Genomic DNA, 18,248 nt, shown 5'->3' on the forward strand with positions numbered 1-18,248 from the left:
GTCAAAGACATAAAATGCCTGTCACACCAAAGAGAGATTTTATTTTATTTTTTGCCACTGTCTAAATCTGCCAGAAGATTCTGAACTGCAGTGAAGACTCACTCACTGTCATTTTTCTTATAGCAGCTCCACTGTATCAATCTGCTATTAAAGATGGCCATATGAGTAACACAGAGGAGCACAGGAAGCTGAGCAATGGTTTTGTCTTTCTGGAAAGGCTGCTTCACATAAATATCATTGTGTTTCATCTAATCTGTGTTCAAGGAAAAGGATTTTGTGGCCTCAAGTTACAGCATGTAATCTCTTCTACTCTTTTTCAATTTTTTATTTTAGATTTGACTCAGCAGAGGTTTAGATGAGGACATGATCCCTGGTGATGTGACTGCGGCTTAAAATCTCACAATTGACATAGCTAGTTGTAGGCTAATGCTAAGCACAAAGATTGAGCAGTTTTTAAAAACAGACCCTTTTCCCCTCACATCTGTGATAGCCAGACAGGTTATAAACAGCTTGCCAATGTGTTAAAAGGAGCTTGTAAAGGTGCCTTCAGGGCTGTAATTTTGTGCCTCTGGCGATGCAACATGTTAAGACTTAGTGTATAGCATAAGTGTCTAAAGACTTTAGGGTATTGTTTAGACTTGGTATTACAGTAAGGTGTGTTTTCAGTGTTCTAATCACAAACGATCAGTCCATTACCATTTACACATGCTCCTACACATTTTAAATGTGTCTCCTGTTTCCACTTTTGTTCATGTTTAGACTAGACCCTCCTTTTCTTTTTGTCAGACACTAGATCATTTTCTTTAGAGCAGCATGTGCAGTGAATGTCAAGTCATTATGTTGCTTACAAGCAAGTGCAAAAGGAAGTCAATTGAAAGGATATAAATGGTAACATGATTTTGATTGCAATCTGTTTGTTTTGGTACAACAAAGCAAAGTTGCAATTGATTGTTTGGTGCACTTTCTCAAAACACATCCCATAATGCTCACATTTTAGGTCAGTGGGTGGTGAGTAGGCGTATTTTGTGGCTGTTTGAACACATTCAACAGCATGACTGTTCTTCAAAATCAATGCGATCAAATGAGTTTTCGACTACCTACAGTATGGAAGTGGTCAAAATTGGACACAATCGAAACATTTAGGACGACCCCATTTGTATGTTCATTTTATATAAGCTATTTGATTGAATTGATTAAAATACAGAAAGATGCAAATAGATCAGCAATACGCTAAGAAAGGGGAAAATAAAGAGTAAGCATACGCTGTCTCATTAGCTTTTTCTACACAATTGGTTCTGCTTGAATAGTAACATTTATACAAAATCCTTCATAAGTTGTCTAAGATAGGATATTTTGTAGTCATTTTAAACTGGCTTCAGGGCAGATATGTCATTTGCATTGCTACTGTTGTGATCATATCTGAAACTAGCAAGAATGTGCCTTATAACAATTCTCCACTGCTCGAAACATTGCTTTTTCATACACTTCCTATTACCAGGGTGCAATCCAAAACAAACCCAAGGGTGAATTTACTGCAATAATGACAGATAAGTGCGGCCAGGCTTTCTAGCACATTTTAAAGTGGATGTTTAATTGTCTCGATCATATGCTTATATGTGTATATGAGAGCATGCATGTGTCATTGTTGTCATTGTATACATGGCAATTCGACAGCTGGTGGGGTTGGATGCTAAATGGTTAATGTCATCATCACCCTGCTGTAATATGTCCCAGATGTTCTTTGGTAAAGGCACATTCATCCAGACACATTTGCCTAACTGCCACGATTAATTACCAAGGACAACCGCTTACATCTGCACGTTGTTACTATACTGCCTCACCATTGGTTAACCTAGTTTTGTTTGATTTTTTTCCACAGAGCAACCGTCCAATCAGCACCAGCAGGGCCAGTCCACGCTGCCACCAGTGCCGCCCCCGCACAAGCAGCAGCCGTCTGTGACGGCGCTGAACCACAACTCTCTGAGCAGCCGCAGGAACGTGAGCCCGGCCCCTCCGGCCGCCCTCCCCGCCGAACTGCAAACCACACCCGAGTCAGTGCCGCTGCAGGACAGCTGGGTCCTGGGCAGCAATGTGCCGCTGGAGAGTAGGTCAGTTATGCAAGCACAGACACCAGCAATGTTACATCCCACAAAGTGTGACCTGTGATCTGGAAAGATCTTTCATTTGACATTACTCACACAGCAAATCACGTGCACACTACATCTGTCTCTGAAATCTGTGACTGCAGGGCGTTTATTTACATTACATCAGTGGTAAACACAGTGAATCAAGCTCTTCAGTAAAAATACAGATACCCTAACACAATAATTTTGGTACTTTGCTTTTTTGTTTACATAAACACAGATAGTCTGATCACACTGTGTATACAAAATACAATGGAAAATCAGAGGAGGTCATTAACACATCTATATCTGTCTCTATATCCGCTGCACTCGTGATAATAGAGATTTGAGACATCCACATTTTAAAAGGTACCTCATGAGATGACCATAATACATATGTCAATTTCTTTTCCAGATAAATCCAAATAAATGTCTTTTTTTGTGTGTAGACAGTTAAACTCTGGCTCCACTCCAACAGATAACCAAATCCTAAAAATCCAAAGTGAAACAAAATTGTAGCTTAAAAAAGAAACTATTTTGTCACCATACCAGAAACAATGGATGAATGTTCCCGTGTGTTTTCTACAATTGAAACAATGAACAGATGATTTTTTGTGAATTGTGTTCAGACATGTTGTGAGCTAAATTCTATTAATAAATTTATAATTGAGTTCATGAACTCCCAGTGAAGTACACTTAAAGTACATTTTTTTTAATTACAGTAAACCAGACTGCATTATCAATTCCACTGTCTACATTCTTTTCCCAAACATTTTTCAAACTTTCTAAAGAGAAAGAACATGAATTTTAAACGACTGAGATTGGCCCTTTGGAGAAACTGTTTGTCAATGCTTGTAACTTTGCCATAAGTACAGTACATTATTTTTTATATAAGTAAAAATACTTATTAGTGAATTTTGTTATTTTTGCAAGGTACTTTTATTTGTAAAACCTGTCAAACACTGATTGCTGCTAATAATGTGGAAACAGCAAAATTGTGAAAGCAACTTATTGTGAAACAAAATAAATATACCCAATAGCCTAGCTTAAAACATAAATGAATAAATCCAGAATGTTTATAAATGTGTACTAACATATAAAAAATATATATGGCAAAATGTTGTGCACCTTTATACTAGTTTTTCGCTATAGAAATGGGCAAATGCACAGGGATTTAAAACATTTGTTGTTTTAACTTTGTGTTCAGCCTTTTAAATATTGTAAAGCCTACCCCACATAGGATTGTAATTGGACATTCAAATATGTCATACAATGGGCTTAAACAACTAACTACTTTACAATATATTAACTATACAACAAACTGACAGTCATGACCTAAATGGAATTTTCATTGACAATTATAAATCTTAAAATCCATCATTAACATCTTACATTTCATACCATTAACCACAGACTCTAAGGATCTTTTGTTATTCTTTTAAAAACTCTGAATCATTACCTAGAGAATCATTTGAATCAGTGAGTTATTAACTCTTACTGAGTGGATCATTTAAATCAGTGAGTTGTTAACTTGTGAGCAAATGCAGTTCAAACTGGAAAATTCACAAATTAAGGGTTCAGTGTGATTTATGAACAAATTTAACAGTTTAGATGAAAATTCATTTCCTTCACAAATCAAACACTGTTATTGTGTGAGCAGATAGCAGTTTCTCACATTCAAAACAACTTTTTACCCTCTTACAGTTGTGAAATGAAGTGAAGTAAAAGTAAGTTTCCTAAAAATTATTCAGATGAAGTTTAGATATAAAAAAAAAAGACTTGAGTACCATAGTGAATAAAAATAGTCACTGTCTACCACTACAGGCCATATCTTGTTTAAAAAATGGATTATTAACATGTCAGATAGTACAATTGACATTACCCAGCATTGAATATTTTTACCCTTCATCAGCCATAGTAAGGTTTCCATCAATCATCTCTCTCACAAAATGGCTGATAATATGACAACATCAAAAAAAGTGCTTCTGCTGACTCTGCTCACATCCCAGAGTGACTGAGGCCTCGCCAAGCTTAGGGGAGGATACGGCTTGCTTGTTTTCCTCCCATAAATCAGTAAGGCTGTAAGCTCAGAGGATACTCTGAGGGGTCTTTAAACACTAGCAGAAGGGAACACTTTGTTTCAGGGGTTTGCACGTTAGCGCCGTAATGGCCTCTCTCTGTTTTTGATCTACTCTTTCTTAGTGACACTGTATATATAATGACTAAGCCTCCCCCATTAAGGGATGTTACCACCTAGCACTCCTTTCATTCATCCTGCATGATATAAGCAACAAGACAGACTGGGTGAGGTGGGTGTGGAGAGAGAAATCAGGGTCATTCCAGAAACTTCATTTTGAAGCACTTGGTAAGTGATGCTGTCATTGTGCTTAAATTTCTTGCTGCCATTCTTAAAAACTTGATGAAAGGCAGTCAAGAGAGAGGGAGTTCATCTCTAGAGCCCGAAAGCCATAGACCTTAGTCTGGATAGTCAGCATTTTAAGTCTGATGTAAATGAGATTGAGGCTTGGGGGGATGTATGTACAGTCCGTTCAGTGGCTAATGGTACTTCAAAACCAAGCTAAAAAAATAGTGAAAACTGTCATTTCAGGAATGTATTAAGGATGTAAATGGTCCCAAGGTGATAGTGAAATGTAAATTTAACTGTACATTTATGCAGTGTTCTGCTGCAGTACAGCTAAATGGTTTGAGAAGGTTTCATGAACATACACCAACATGTCAGGCCTATGGATTAAAAAGTGTTGTGTAGTAAATTTAAAATGGATGTTCAAATAATACATCATTAAATATTGTTTAAATATGAAGATTAAATAATTACTAAAAAAAAATTGTATTATATATATATATATATATATATATATATATATATATATATATATATATATATATATATATATATATATATATATATATATATATATATATATATATATATATATATCATTTGATTAACCAGGAAAATCACATTAAGATTAAAAAAATTTTTTACAAGAGCATCCTGGCCAAGATTAGGCAATTTACAGCTCACATGGGTTTAACAAACAAACAAACAAACACATAACAGGTATCATCATTCATCCATCAAAACACATACAATGACAGTTAAAAACTATTTAGAACATCTACAGGCCAAATTTTCAAACTCCAAATCATTAAAAAAATCTTTTTAAAAGCATGTAGTGAAACAAACTCTTTAAACTGCAACTTTGTTTGGAGGTTTTTCCATGCAATAGGAGCTGGATATTTAAAATCATTTAGTTCCTTTTGAATATGCACCACTGGTACATACAATAAGTAAACTTTCTGAGAGCAAAGGATATAGCTATACTGTAAACATTTTGGTTCCCTTAAATGTTTAAGCTGAATCAAATTCATGAGTCCATTAAACTCTTATTGTAAACAGCTTGCATAACTTATAAAATCAAGTTAAAACATGATTAACTTCATTTGAGTTACAATGGGCTAAAAAACTTTTGCTGTCATAACTAATTGATCTTTTTTTTTTTTTACAGTGTAGAGACAGGTTTTTTACACATGTAGTTTGGTGATATGAGAGGAGAAAACCCAGAATAGATTTATAAACAAAGATATGCCAATGCTTGAGCCTATGAGTGGACAAAGCAGACCATCCTACCCGAGTGTAAAACACACAATGATGAGTGAGGGATTTAAGATTTGTTATAAACCTCAGTGCACCATGGTAAACAGTGTCTAAAGCAGGGGTGCCCAAACTTATAAAGGACCAAAAAACAAACTTGATTGAGGGCCATGGCCTGAAGTTGAACATACCATAATACATTAAATTTGCCATGGGTAATTTCCTAATTTATTTGCTAATATTTAAAAATAACTAGGAAACAATGCTTTTAAAAATATCAATTAATGCTGTATAATTTTTAACATTTTCTAATGAACTAATTATAGAAAAAACATAAACAACCCTGTTTAAAACACAATGGAGATCAATGCTGAATACACTAGTCGAGCTGCTCCTTTGCCTTGATATGCTTACCGATGTCTTGTGCATTGTCCTCTATCTGTCAAGTGACAGTATTTACATTTTAAAAGCCTGATTCATTTACAACATTGAATTTTATTTGGCTTTTTATAGCTCCTCAATTAAAAAAAAAAAAAGGATAGGTTAAATTGGAAATGACGATCTCTGTTAAAGTCATTCTCCCCTTTCAACTCTCCATCATTGGCCCAACGTTGGCCCGTCGGCCCTACTTTGGGGGATGGGTGCATATAAAAAATATGTTTGCAGTCATTGTGATTATACTGATATAAGTATAAAAATTTATATTTTACATAATTGGATTTAACAGTCCGTTAAGGTTGACTGTACATCCCCCTCACAGCCGTGTATTCACTTGTGCTAAATAAATATAGCAAGTATCCTAACTAAAGCATGCAAGCACTGATGAGTGGCTTGCTTTTGAGTTCATATTTTATGAGTGCCAGTACAAACACAGTGTTAAGAGATCCAGGAATAACACACCTGCCTCTGCATCACCGCCCTCAAGTTTCACTTACAGCCCTTCACATGGACACAGTGGTCCCAAAACAGGAATATCCAACATCCACACTTCCTTTATGGTTTTCCCTCTGTTTTCCTCACCACTGCTCGCTTTATACTGTCTTTTTTATTATAGCTACGTGGCTGTCCTGCTCTTTTGCTTTGTGTCATGTCAGCCGCAGCAAGATCTCTGCTCTTTAGTCCATTGTTTTCACCCCCATTGTTTTGTTTTCTGTCTATTTTCCAACTTTCGCTGTGCTGTTTGTTTTTGTTCTTTTCTCTCAGTGGTTTTTGTCTCGGTGGTCACACCGTATCCTCGAAAACATATCCTTGGCGCCCCTCCACTGATATTGACAAAGAATTATGCAGATTTCTGTAGATATTAGCCAGAGAGCTAACATTTCTGTTTATATCCTGAGCTCTCACCAAGAAGACCACCGTGGACCACACACAGTCAACAGGCTTTCTTGACACACACACAGACACAGATGGTTGTAAATCCGACCATGGTGCTGCATCTTTCCAGATAAACACTCTGAATACAGACATCCATTTAGCTGCGCTCGAAAACGCACTTTGTTCTGTGTCTGCATGGCGGCGTTGGTTCAAAAGGTGCATGGACGTGGAGCTTACTTAACAGCTGCTTACATGGTGCAGACTGGTTTTGGAGGTGAAATAAACAAAATTTCCATCTCCTCGACAGGCACAACAGTGGAGTTTAGATGAAAATAATGGAAAACCATCAGAACTGATGGATGAAAACGTGCTGGCAGAAAGTGGAAATGCAAATGCTTCACAACATGTGTCCCCGAACAAGCACATTGATTTGTTTGAGGCATGGAGATTCTGGCTCAAAAAATGGAAAAAATTTCAGTCGACTTCATTAGCCTTTGTAGAAAATTGCACAAATCAGCCCTTAAATGCTTCATGCTAATGTGCTTGCACTTGAATGAATTATTTTCCCAGTACTGGGTTGCGGCTGACATCTGTTGTGTAAAACACATGCTGGAATAGTTGGCTGTTCATTCCGCTGTGGTGACCCCTGATAAAATTAGCAACCAAGCGAAAGGAAAATGAACAAATGAATAAATAAATTATTTTAGATGTTATTTAGTGGCTGTTTCATTTAAAATTAATCCACCAGACAGGTTGTTGTTAGGTATAGTAAATTGCCCTATGACATATTTCCTATATGCTTCAATGAAGAACGCTTCCCTGTGTTTACAAGCATGAATGACTGGTTCCCGGGGCTCAGGTGGCATTGTTTCAGTAATTACTGACTGTAGCTTTGAGCCATTATTGACACTGTCATGAACCTTGTGGTGTAGTACAGATCACGTCTGAGCATAAGCTTCCACATTCTCGTAATTTGTGTGCAATTTGTGCTGAACAGACAATTGAGTCGAAACGATCATGACTCTTATACAGTCAATTACCTCACTCTGCTGTCTTTACGATCTACACTATTTGATGATGCTGTTAAAGTGAGGGAGAAAAAACAAACAGGAGACGCCTCTCGAGACACCTGCCTGTCTGATTAAAATAACTCAGAATCTCTGCACAAGGATGTTTTTTTTATTATTATTCCAAGTTTGATTATTTCAAATGTAAAAACAAATGAGCCAATTGTGTGAATCTGCTTCAGGGTATGATTATGCAAAGCATCGGATACCCCTTGTATTAAGCGATAAGTATCAAATAGTCTAATTTTAAGACCCCGTTTACAAGTTTTAGCTTTAAAACGGCGTTTTAGAATGAAAACGATCCACGTCCTCACTGACTTTTCAAGTAGCGTTTCTGAAAAGCTGTCCGTCCATATTACACTGCTGAGAACGCACATCATGTGACCACACACACACTCTGACATGTGCTGCAGCTGATGTGCATGTTTGAGCTCCTGCCAGGCAGCGGGTGCTTTAATCACAAAACCCCGGGTGAGAGCAGCGCACACCGGACAGTTCACCAAGAATCTACTGCTAGATCTTATCTCACTATAGTTGTTAAAGGAGATGTTTAATTCATCTGGTTTTTATCTAACAACATATTCCCCGACTTTGGTCTTTTGAATCTATCAATTGGTGGTGTTTTGGCTGAGCGCAAAAATAAGTTAATATATTAATTTATGTAACCACCTATACTGATTCTCCATATTTGACTGACTGCTTGCCTTCATTTCCTATATTGTATAAACTTATTGTACGTCATACTTTTATAATGGCCATTATTGATTATTAAAACTGATATTCAGCAAAAGAGACAGGGTATGTCTGAACTTTGTGTAGCCAACTTAATATTGAGAAAAATCTGCAATCAGATAGACGAATGTCTGCAGCCACGTATCAGTTTTCAGATGTCTCCATTTTCCCCCATCCAAGACTGACATGGAGCAGCCGGATTTTAGAACCAAAACGGCCTCTTCAGTGTTTGCAAAATTGTCTGTTTTTGAGGCTTGAAAACACCGGGATAGTGTGGACGGGAAACATAAAATGTATGTGTTTTAAAACTAAAATGTAGGTGTAAACGGGGACTAAGTCAAACACAAATCTTTTGTGTGAAGGAAAAACAAATATATCTGTAAACTTTAGACCAAACAAAAGGGCTATGGAAATGATTAAGAATGAGGTCAGTTGAGCAGTAGGTGGTCTTTTGTGGCTGTTTGAATACATACAACAGGAACATCTACACCAAGTAATCTGATCAAATGTGTTTTTAAACCACCTCTGGAAATGCTCAAAACATTGTAGACCTCATGTACACCTGTATTTAGCATTGTCCGCTATGATAGGTTTGAATGAAAATACATTTCAATACCATAAATGATCTGGAACAGATTTTTTTCCTCAAAATTTAAGTAGCACATTGAAGAAAGAGTAATTTTTTTGCTGATTTATTAATTCTGCATCAATTTATTAAGTAATTAATTTATAGCTCAAAGTATTTTATTAGCTTTTTATCATTTTTACAATTACAAGTCTTTTATTTGACTGCTGATCAAAGCTGTTAAATGCATTGTGATTCCTCATTTCCTGGGCTGTTAAAATACAGTTCACGTTTTACTTGTGATGGAGTTGTAATGGATATTAAAATGATAGAAAACACTGAAGCTCTTGACATTCCAAAACCTCGCTCTAGGCAAAATCTCTTAACATACTCTGTTCTGGGCCTGATTTCAGTTTTGAGTATAGCGAAACGACTTTAGTTTCAAGCTGTTCTCCATGTGGAGATAACCAGCAAAATGCACATTAGCCGTGGCCCATGTGAATCTCAAAGCACTTTTGACTCATAGGTCAGCTCCCATGTCATGCCGCAGCGGTAAGACAGCTAAAGATAGACCTTACGACTTTCACCATCACAAGAGAGAAGAAAGTGCTCAGTGCATTTGATCACAAAAGCTCATTTAACAAGCATATCTGCTTACTGCATGTGGGGGAAAAAGCAATTAAAACCAGACTTACACAAATCTCCTGTAAACATCCTCAAGAAAGTGGTGGTAAACTGAAAAAGTGGCCTGTTAAAATTTACTAGTCCTTTGCTTTGTTTATTGTCTCTTCACTTCCGTAAGTGATTTTGAAGGGTAGTGATTTATTGCTTTAAAACAAAGCCCGACATCAAAATGTCCTTAAAGTAAAGCATCATCCATCAATATAACATCAATAGGTGTTACTGTAATTAAAAAAAAGTGTGAAAGCCTGATGACTCATGGAGGATTGTGTTCAGAGTACAATCACAGCATTCTGCCAAGCCCAGCCAGTTGTCAAGAGCCTTTAGATGTTTTGTTATTTTATCTACGGTATGGTCTCCAGCCCCAGTTGAGGAGCAGGGAACAATCCGGCTCAATCCACATAGACAAAACACGGAGCAACTGCTAGATGCCTCTCAGTGCAGGCTTACCTAAGTGCTATGGATCATTCAGTATTGACACTTTGTCCTTTGTCACTTTTATAACTTGCAAATGTTCATAGTAGCACTGCTGAAGAATACACTGCAGGCACCATCGAAGGAATGGGCTCCTTGAGAATAACAATAGCCCCTATTTGCATTTTCCTTCACATAGAGGTTATGATGTTTTTTTCTTTCTTTCTATTTTTGCATTTGTTCTTTCTTTCTGCCTCCATACTGTGATGTGGATTGGAAATATGAATTTTAATATCATTCAGACCTGATCCTATAGGCTATTGTGTTAGAGATAGTGTAGTTTATCGCTGTAGATGTATGCACACTAGATAGTTTTTCAAAAGCAAAACAACACTATACGGCTACCAGAGTTGGGTGTTATGCGTTCCTCAGTAACGCTTTATTGTATTATTATTACAACTTTGAAGAACGCAATAATGTAACGAATTACATTTTTTATTTGTGTAATTTGATTACAGTTACTAAAGTCAATGTATTTGCTATACTTGTGAAACCAATATAGTTTTTGGAAGGAAATAATGCTTATTTTTAATCACACTTTTTGCTGCAACATCAGTTAATAAGCAGCAGCTTTGAAATTGCTGGAGAATGCGAGCTGAAATGGTTCAAGTAGAAATGCAGACATTACTTTGATTTCATTGAGCGTAAAAACAAAAATATTGCTGTGAAATGCAGTCTATGTCCAGTTTCTAAATAACTTTTGACTGCTTTTAACTCAACCAGCAACTTGTTCAGCACTAGAACAGAAAGCATTCTACGACAATACTCGTCACCAAGGTGGACACCGGCACTCAAAAACACGACAGTCAACTCAGCCTAAACAGGCTAAATTGAATTTTTGTGCAGGATCAGGATTAAAGATATCCTCTGAATGTTAAGAGAAGCGTAGCTGCTTATGGGGCCCTTCACATATTGCGTCTTTTGCGCTTGTATTTTCCAGGCGGACCCAGTTGAAAACGGCAATGCATTACAAATACTGACCGATCAGCTTCATACTTTGGATTATACACATTTTGGTAGACTAATTACTTCAGATAAACACAGAACACCCAAACACCGCAGTGCTTTTTCACAATGGATTCATATTCATTATGGGTGTCAATGGTTACACAGGTATCCAGTTTTCTTCTAAATGTCTATTTTCGTATATTAAAAAAAAAAAAAAAGCATTGGACGAACTATTTAAGTATTTTGAATATGTCAAGCTGCTGTGTTAAACCCATTGTAATGTTTTTCAGTGAAAATTAAATTACTGAAAGAGCTGCAGTTTATTTTGTATGTTTATAGGTATATTTTATATAGTAATCATTATATAGTAATCATTAAATTGTAATCTATTACTTTTTTAAAGTAACTTACCCAACACTGACGGCTACTGACTGAATGTTATAAAAGAAAATGATTTAAAGAGGGAAAATAAAAGAGCAAAAGAAGTGGGCAGTTATTGTGAAGGTCATACAATCCTTGTAAAAAATGGAATCCACGTCTGAAAATTGGTAAATGATATAAAAAAGAAATGATATAAAAGAAGTGAAGAGTATGCAATTTATTGTACAGATCACAGGTCCTTGTCTGAAGTAGGAAATTGTTGTTTCCACTTTATTCTTTTCACCGCAGTTACTCATCTAAACATTTCACTGTGTCAAATAGTAATTCCATGTCTGGAGATTTTAGAATTTGTATTTTCTTTTAAGTAGTCTATCTTCGATTACGCTACCGTATATAACCATTGTTAAGTTATTTTCCAGTTCTGTTACGCATTCGCTCCTCCTAAATCTTCTGTGAAGGCATTTGTCAGAGGATGACAAACGTGAAAGAAGATACACGGATTAGCATAGCAATTTCCAGCCTGATGTCATGCCTGCTGTAATCAATTAACAATGGTTATCCCGTCCCTCACGCTCCGAAATCCCTGTTCGCTGTCTTCTGTGTCAAAGGAACATTATCCTGTCTTACCTAAACACCAGATGCCCCAGTCAGTCCACAGAGGCTGCAGCTGGAGATTTTATCGCTGTTTTTCATCACACTTCTTCTATTATCTCTCGTTTAAGTGGGTGGTGAATCTACCGTGCATTAACATTTTTATTGAGGGTCTAATCTTGCCATTTAATTCAAAATTATTTTCAAGCATGCGCCACATTTGCTCATATTGCTATGATCCTTTTAGCTACAATGAAAGCCAGTGTTACGTGACTATAAATGCCATATGAACTGTGAGGATTGAGTGAATTGAAAGTGTCAGTAATCTTAATAAAATGTAATTAACATTTATCATTTCTATGACAAATGGGTCGTTAAAGTGCTACAGTTCCCAGAGTTTGTCTTTGTCTCCATTTATATTCATTTTTCTCAAAAGGTAGACAAAAAGTGAAACTGCGCATAAGTCATTTTAACAGCAGTTGTGTGGTTTTTATAAAAGCAGGCCACTCGGTGAAATTCAAGACGAACGAGCATATGGTCAAGTCACGTTATTGAGTTACATGTCAGCAAGTCACTTGTTGTAAAAACTTGAAGTAAAGGTTTGAACTCTCGCTGTGAGGTTAGAAGGGCACGTTGGTTAAAACGTAGGTCATGGTGGTGTCATGTGCAAAGTCATACTGAATTACTGCTGGAATCCCATGCACCAGTTCTCATCCCACAAGAAATTGTGTGGGGAGGAGAGAAAAACGTTGCCCCATGGCTTTAGATCAGTGCTTCCCAAGTGGTTTTGCTTTTTGAACTACTTTAAACGTTGAGGGCTCTATTTTAACAATCTAGGTGCAGAGTCTAAATCGCATGGAGCATACGCATTAAGGGCGTGTCCGAATCCACATTTGCTATTTTAAGGATGAAAAATATGCTCTGTGCCCTGGCACATGGTCTAACAGGGTTGTGCCTATTCTCTTTTTGAGTTATAGACCCACAAGGAATCTGCAGATTTTGAGCCCATCATTGAGGGTATTTATTTACTTGTCTAAATGTGTGTAAATTTATGTTAATCCATTTTTTAATTTCAGTAATAATATTAACTAATATGAAAACCTCCATATAATGTATTAGCAATACAGTTTGTAAAGTATTATTTTTTGTCTTTTAGTAGATGTATTATATCACGGGTGTCTAACTCAATTCCTGGAGGGCCGAAGCCCTGCACAGTTTAGTTCCAACCCTGCTCCAACACACTTACCTGTAGGTTTCAAACAAGCCTGAAGAACTCAATTAGTTTGATCAGGTGTGTTTAATTAGGGTTGGAACTAAACTGTGCAGAGCTGCGGCCCTTTTGGAACTGAGTTTGACACCTGTGTATTATATGATAGACTTGCTTTGTTTACCATATCGGTGGCTCTAATTGGATTTGCATTGTTAACATTAAATAAAAGTTAAAAAGGTATTATTTTTAATTTCATTTATTAAGATTTTAGTTATGATACTCCCAAAATTGTTCCACATAAATTTGCAGATTTTTACAAAATTCTCCTCAGAAATATCAAAAAATGTCCACAGATTTTGTCTAGGCCTAGTCTCCTCTCCCATTCCCTTTAAGAGGCAGTTGCGTCACACCATGGTGCATTTGATATTTACATGGCGGAAGTTGTAAGAGGAAAAACTGAATGCTTCACTAGCGAGAAAACAGTTGAACAGACCATCTGCAGCACGAGGATAAAGAACAAGCCTCCTCAATTTGGCTTCTTTACCTTCTCTTTACTTTTACTCTTTACTTTTTTACTTTCATGCTTAAGGAAACAGTGTTGTATGCAGACATCTATTAGCCTAAATATTAATTTTAATTTTTTTGTTAAGCGTATAGATTTGTTTCAAAACAATTTCTAAATTCAGTTCTAATTTCCAGCAAATGAATAAATGAACAATAATAACAAAGTGTGGTCAAAAAACTGAGTTATATCCAACACACGTCCTTTTCTTATGTACGATATAGTGGTGCAAACATCTCCAAAACCCGACAGGTGGACAAATCTAAACTTGTTTTTATTAAAACAAATATAAATATGCATATAATAAATAATACTGCTAATAATAGTATTATACAAATGCAAATTGACATGAATAAACTGAAAACCCAGAGGTGAAAAATGGAGGCAGAGGTTTTTACATTTATGTACAAAATAATCATTTTTGTAACATTTAATGCTTTAATTCTTTTCATTTGTAAAAATATTTGTGTATTGCTCTACATTCTGTGTTTAATAAGCCTTTGGACCTGCATAGGCACATAACTAACATGCACTGCGCTGGCCTTTAGACCAACTATCAGTTGGTCAATGGTGCAGTGTATTTTAGTTCCTCAAAATAGCAACGCACCAACAATGCGCCTTAACACACCTCCTTTATAGACCAGCACACCCATGAGTCCACAAAATGGTGCAAATAGATTTGTTATTTAAACAACATGGCACAAAATGTGAAAATTAGGGTTGCGCTAATCTAAAAATAGCAACAAATCACACCAAACACGTCTTGCACCTTATTGCGCCGGGTGAATGATAGGGCCCTTATTCTTTGTAAAAGCCTCAGCAACTAATAATTCACTGAACAAAATGTCTGAATTTAATGTAGTCAGAGTCATATATTTTTTTTGTTTGTATGCTGGTAGGTTGTCTGTATTTCATCAAGTGGCATGAATTTAATCAAAATACAGTGAAGCTTGATGGCCTTAGATATCAACAACAAAATATATGGAAACTGTTGTTTTCTCCCTCATAAAAGTTGACAGCCTATTTTTATATCCTAACAATGCACAATAACATGGTTAGTTGCACTTTATTTTTGACCTTTAGCATTGTTTTTCCCTACCGCCCGCCGCCCTGTCATAATAGATCTGTGACCCGCCAATTGAAATGCGCTGCTTCAGATTGTGTGCATCTCTAGAGAGCCCCATCCCTCTCTCAGAGGATGCTATCCGCCATAGAGGGAGTACAGTAATTAATATATTCTCACACTTAGCTCATAGTGGATGTATAGAGAGGCGACCAATAACACTTTACAGTCATTCAGCGTGCCTGAGTAATTCTGCGGCTCTATTCACCGTAATAAACATTCCCTCCTTTTCAGAGCATGTTAGTGCTTCCATTTAGAGGAAAATGAAATGATACACAGAACATAAAACTGCCGTGTACTTGTTTTATGAGTCTTTTCATGCATGTGGGTCCACGCACGACTGTCTGTCCTTCATTCCAGTGCACATTCAGCTGTCAGCGACTGCCGTCTGAGAAGCTCTTTCTTTGAGGATTGGCTGCCAAACTCATAATTGGATATACCTTGACTGTCTCATCACCAGAAAGAACTGACGACCTTTATTCTAATTGTTTGTCTTTCTCATGTAGAAAATTAGCAAAGCAAGCAGTTCTTGAAAACGGGCATGACAACTTAATAGAGATGGATGTGTTCCCTCCCGTGTGCCACGAGGGCGGCTATGGGGACGGGTATGTGCTCCTGAGTCTTCTCATGGTGCCAGCTGCTGATGCCAAGCCCAACACTGAGCCAACCAAAGTGCTAAATCTCTAGAACCCCCCCCAACCTAGCCACCCCCCAAACAGAAGGCCAGCGCTGAGCCAACCAAATGGCCAAAGTCCCATATTGAGCCAACTGAATTCAGACAAAGCAGTCAATGCACTGGCCCGGCTTCCTATCGTATATCTCTTCCCTTCTTGGGACAGCCGACGAATACAAATTATAAGAAGGCACTTGATTGGCAGCCACTTCTGACACTGATACTTGCTCAGGAATAATTGCTCTAAATTAAGTTGCAATAAAAATCCACTAATATGCTAATCGATTCGCCACTTGCATAAATCAAGTTACACAGCCCTTAATATTTTAATTTGACTAATTCTTTAATTGATATTCCTGCATTACTAGATTAAATCCCGACTGCCTTGCACAGCATCTTGGCTTTGATTGGGTTGATTGATAACATTGGGCTAACAGTGAGTTGGCAGCAACTGTTTACTGCACTAATATAAGAGCACAGTTTCTCTGACTTTGTCTCTCTCTCTCCCTCTCTCTCTCTCTCTCTCTTTCTCGCCCGCTGCATTAGAATGCAGAGAGATTGTCGAATTGTCTCGCTAATTGGATTTAGTGCTCAGTGTTATTTGATATCGCAGCTCGAATCATCTGTTTGTTTCATTGTTCAGTGTCTTCATGGGTCATTCTGTCAACATAAAGAATGCAATCGAACAGACAACCGTGCAGTTTTAGAGAATTGCTTAGCTCTGCAAGCTTGTGAGTTGTTTTTTTAACAAAGGGAAGGGATTTCATGTCGTGGAAGAGGGTTACGTCTAGGCCTTTGAATGTGAATATTTTTAGATTTATTCTTGACAGTTAATTCTGTACAGACACCTACCTTGAAGTTTTCCCTGAAAAAAAGCTATTAGATGATACCGCTGTTTTTCCACCGAAACAAACCTTGACACTAAATGGGAAAAGTTGTCAAATGGAATAAAGTTTATTATATGGGTCTGTGGGCTCAAAGATCTGGATTTAAAATATAGTTCATAGTAAAATATATCATTTAACACGTGGCAGGTTAGAACTAAAAGAATTCTATATGATTTTAATGATTTTAATCCTGGTTTTCTTTGCTCATTTTGTCTTATGCTGCGTCCCAATCCACATACTGTACTTATACTATGCACTTTTTTGTAAATAGAGTGTATTAGAAGAGTATGCAAGCTTTGGGACATACTACTTCTTTGTTAACAGATCGCTATGTTGCTTAGTCACGTCCCCTGCTAAACATTTCGACACATCTTCCACATTTCTTTCATATTTAATTATCTACCTTATTGGAGAAGCAGCAGCAGGATAATCTGCCATTCGCGAGTCTTTCATGCAGAGAAATCTCCTAGGATCTTTGACTAATTATGCATTTAGAAGTTAATGTCCAAACATATCTTGATATAAGTTCACATTGTCGTTCCAGATTAAACATGGAAAAATGTGGTTTAAATATGTTTCAGTTGGCTATTGACATACACTCATTTAAACAAATTTACCGAAGCTTCTCTACTTGAATTGATCTCGCATGTCCGTCATGTTTGTAGTTTGTTACACTTTTCACCCACTTTGTAGTTATAATCTATTTAACATCCAACGCGCAATGTATTGTGGGCAATATAGCGGTTACTGTCAGACCTTCTACACTTCGAATTTTTACCGGAAATAGTAAACCATCTGGGTACCTTTGGCACACTCTTTTTAACATACTAGGGTTTTAGACATACGTCACTTCTGCTATGCTCGCTGCCATATTTGTGTCCGATATGGTCACACTTACAACCACAACACATTTAAATGAGACTAAATGAAATGGTTTTATACCATAAAGGTCAGATAACATTTACTCCAAATTTTTAAATAAAATTATTATAATTTTGTCATTTTTTTCAGAAAATGTGAGATTAGTAAAGGCTTGCTTATTTATTTATTTATTTATTTATTTATTTATTTATTTATTTATTTATTTATTTATTTTAAAGCTTATTAATGTTTACTAATCCTAGTCACCTAGTCATGGTTTTCTTTATTCATTTTGTCTTATGCTACATCCCAATTCACATACTTATAATAAAAAAGTATGCACTTTTTTCACTTCCTCGTTAACAAATCGCTATGTTGCTTAGTTACACCCCCTGTCAATCATCTCAACGCATCATCCACATTTCTTTCAATAGACGCTT

At 36.7% G+C, this 18,248-nt stretch overlaps 1 protein-coding gene across 49 annotated transcripts in view; it reads left to right on the forward strand.

Annotated features, from left to right (window-relative positions):
• tenm3 (teneurin transmembrane protein 3) overlaps nucleotides 1–18,248 on the forward strand; it is a 421,902-nt gene that overhangs the window by 260,148 nt on the left and 143,506 nt on the right. For 32 of the 49 annotated variants that reach the window (XM_073905897.1, XM_073906013.1, XM_073906041.1 and 29 more), the window contains one exon: nucleotides 1,880–2,108. In XM_073905897.1, the coding sequence (XP_073761998.1) occupies nucleotides 1,880–2,108 (229 nt within the window). Of the gene's footprint in view, nucleotides 1–1,879; nucleotides 2,109–15,893; nucleotides 15,993–18,248 lie in introns of all 49 variants that reach the window. The other 17 variants (XM_068221974.2, XM_068222090.2, XM_073954574.1 and 14 more) reach the window with 1 other exon arrangement.

This window comes from Danio rerio, chromosome 1 (assembly GCF_049306965.1).
Source record: "Danio rerio strain Tuebingen ecotype United States chromosome 1, GRCz12tu, whole genome shotgun sequence".
In the NCBI taxonomy this organism is placed as follows: domain Eukaryota; kingdom Metazoa; phylum Chordata; class Actinopteri; order Cypriniformes; family Danionidae; genus Danio; species Danio rerio.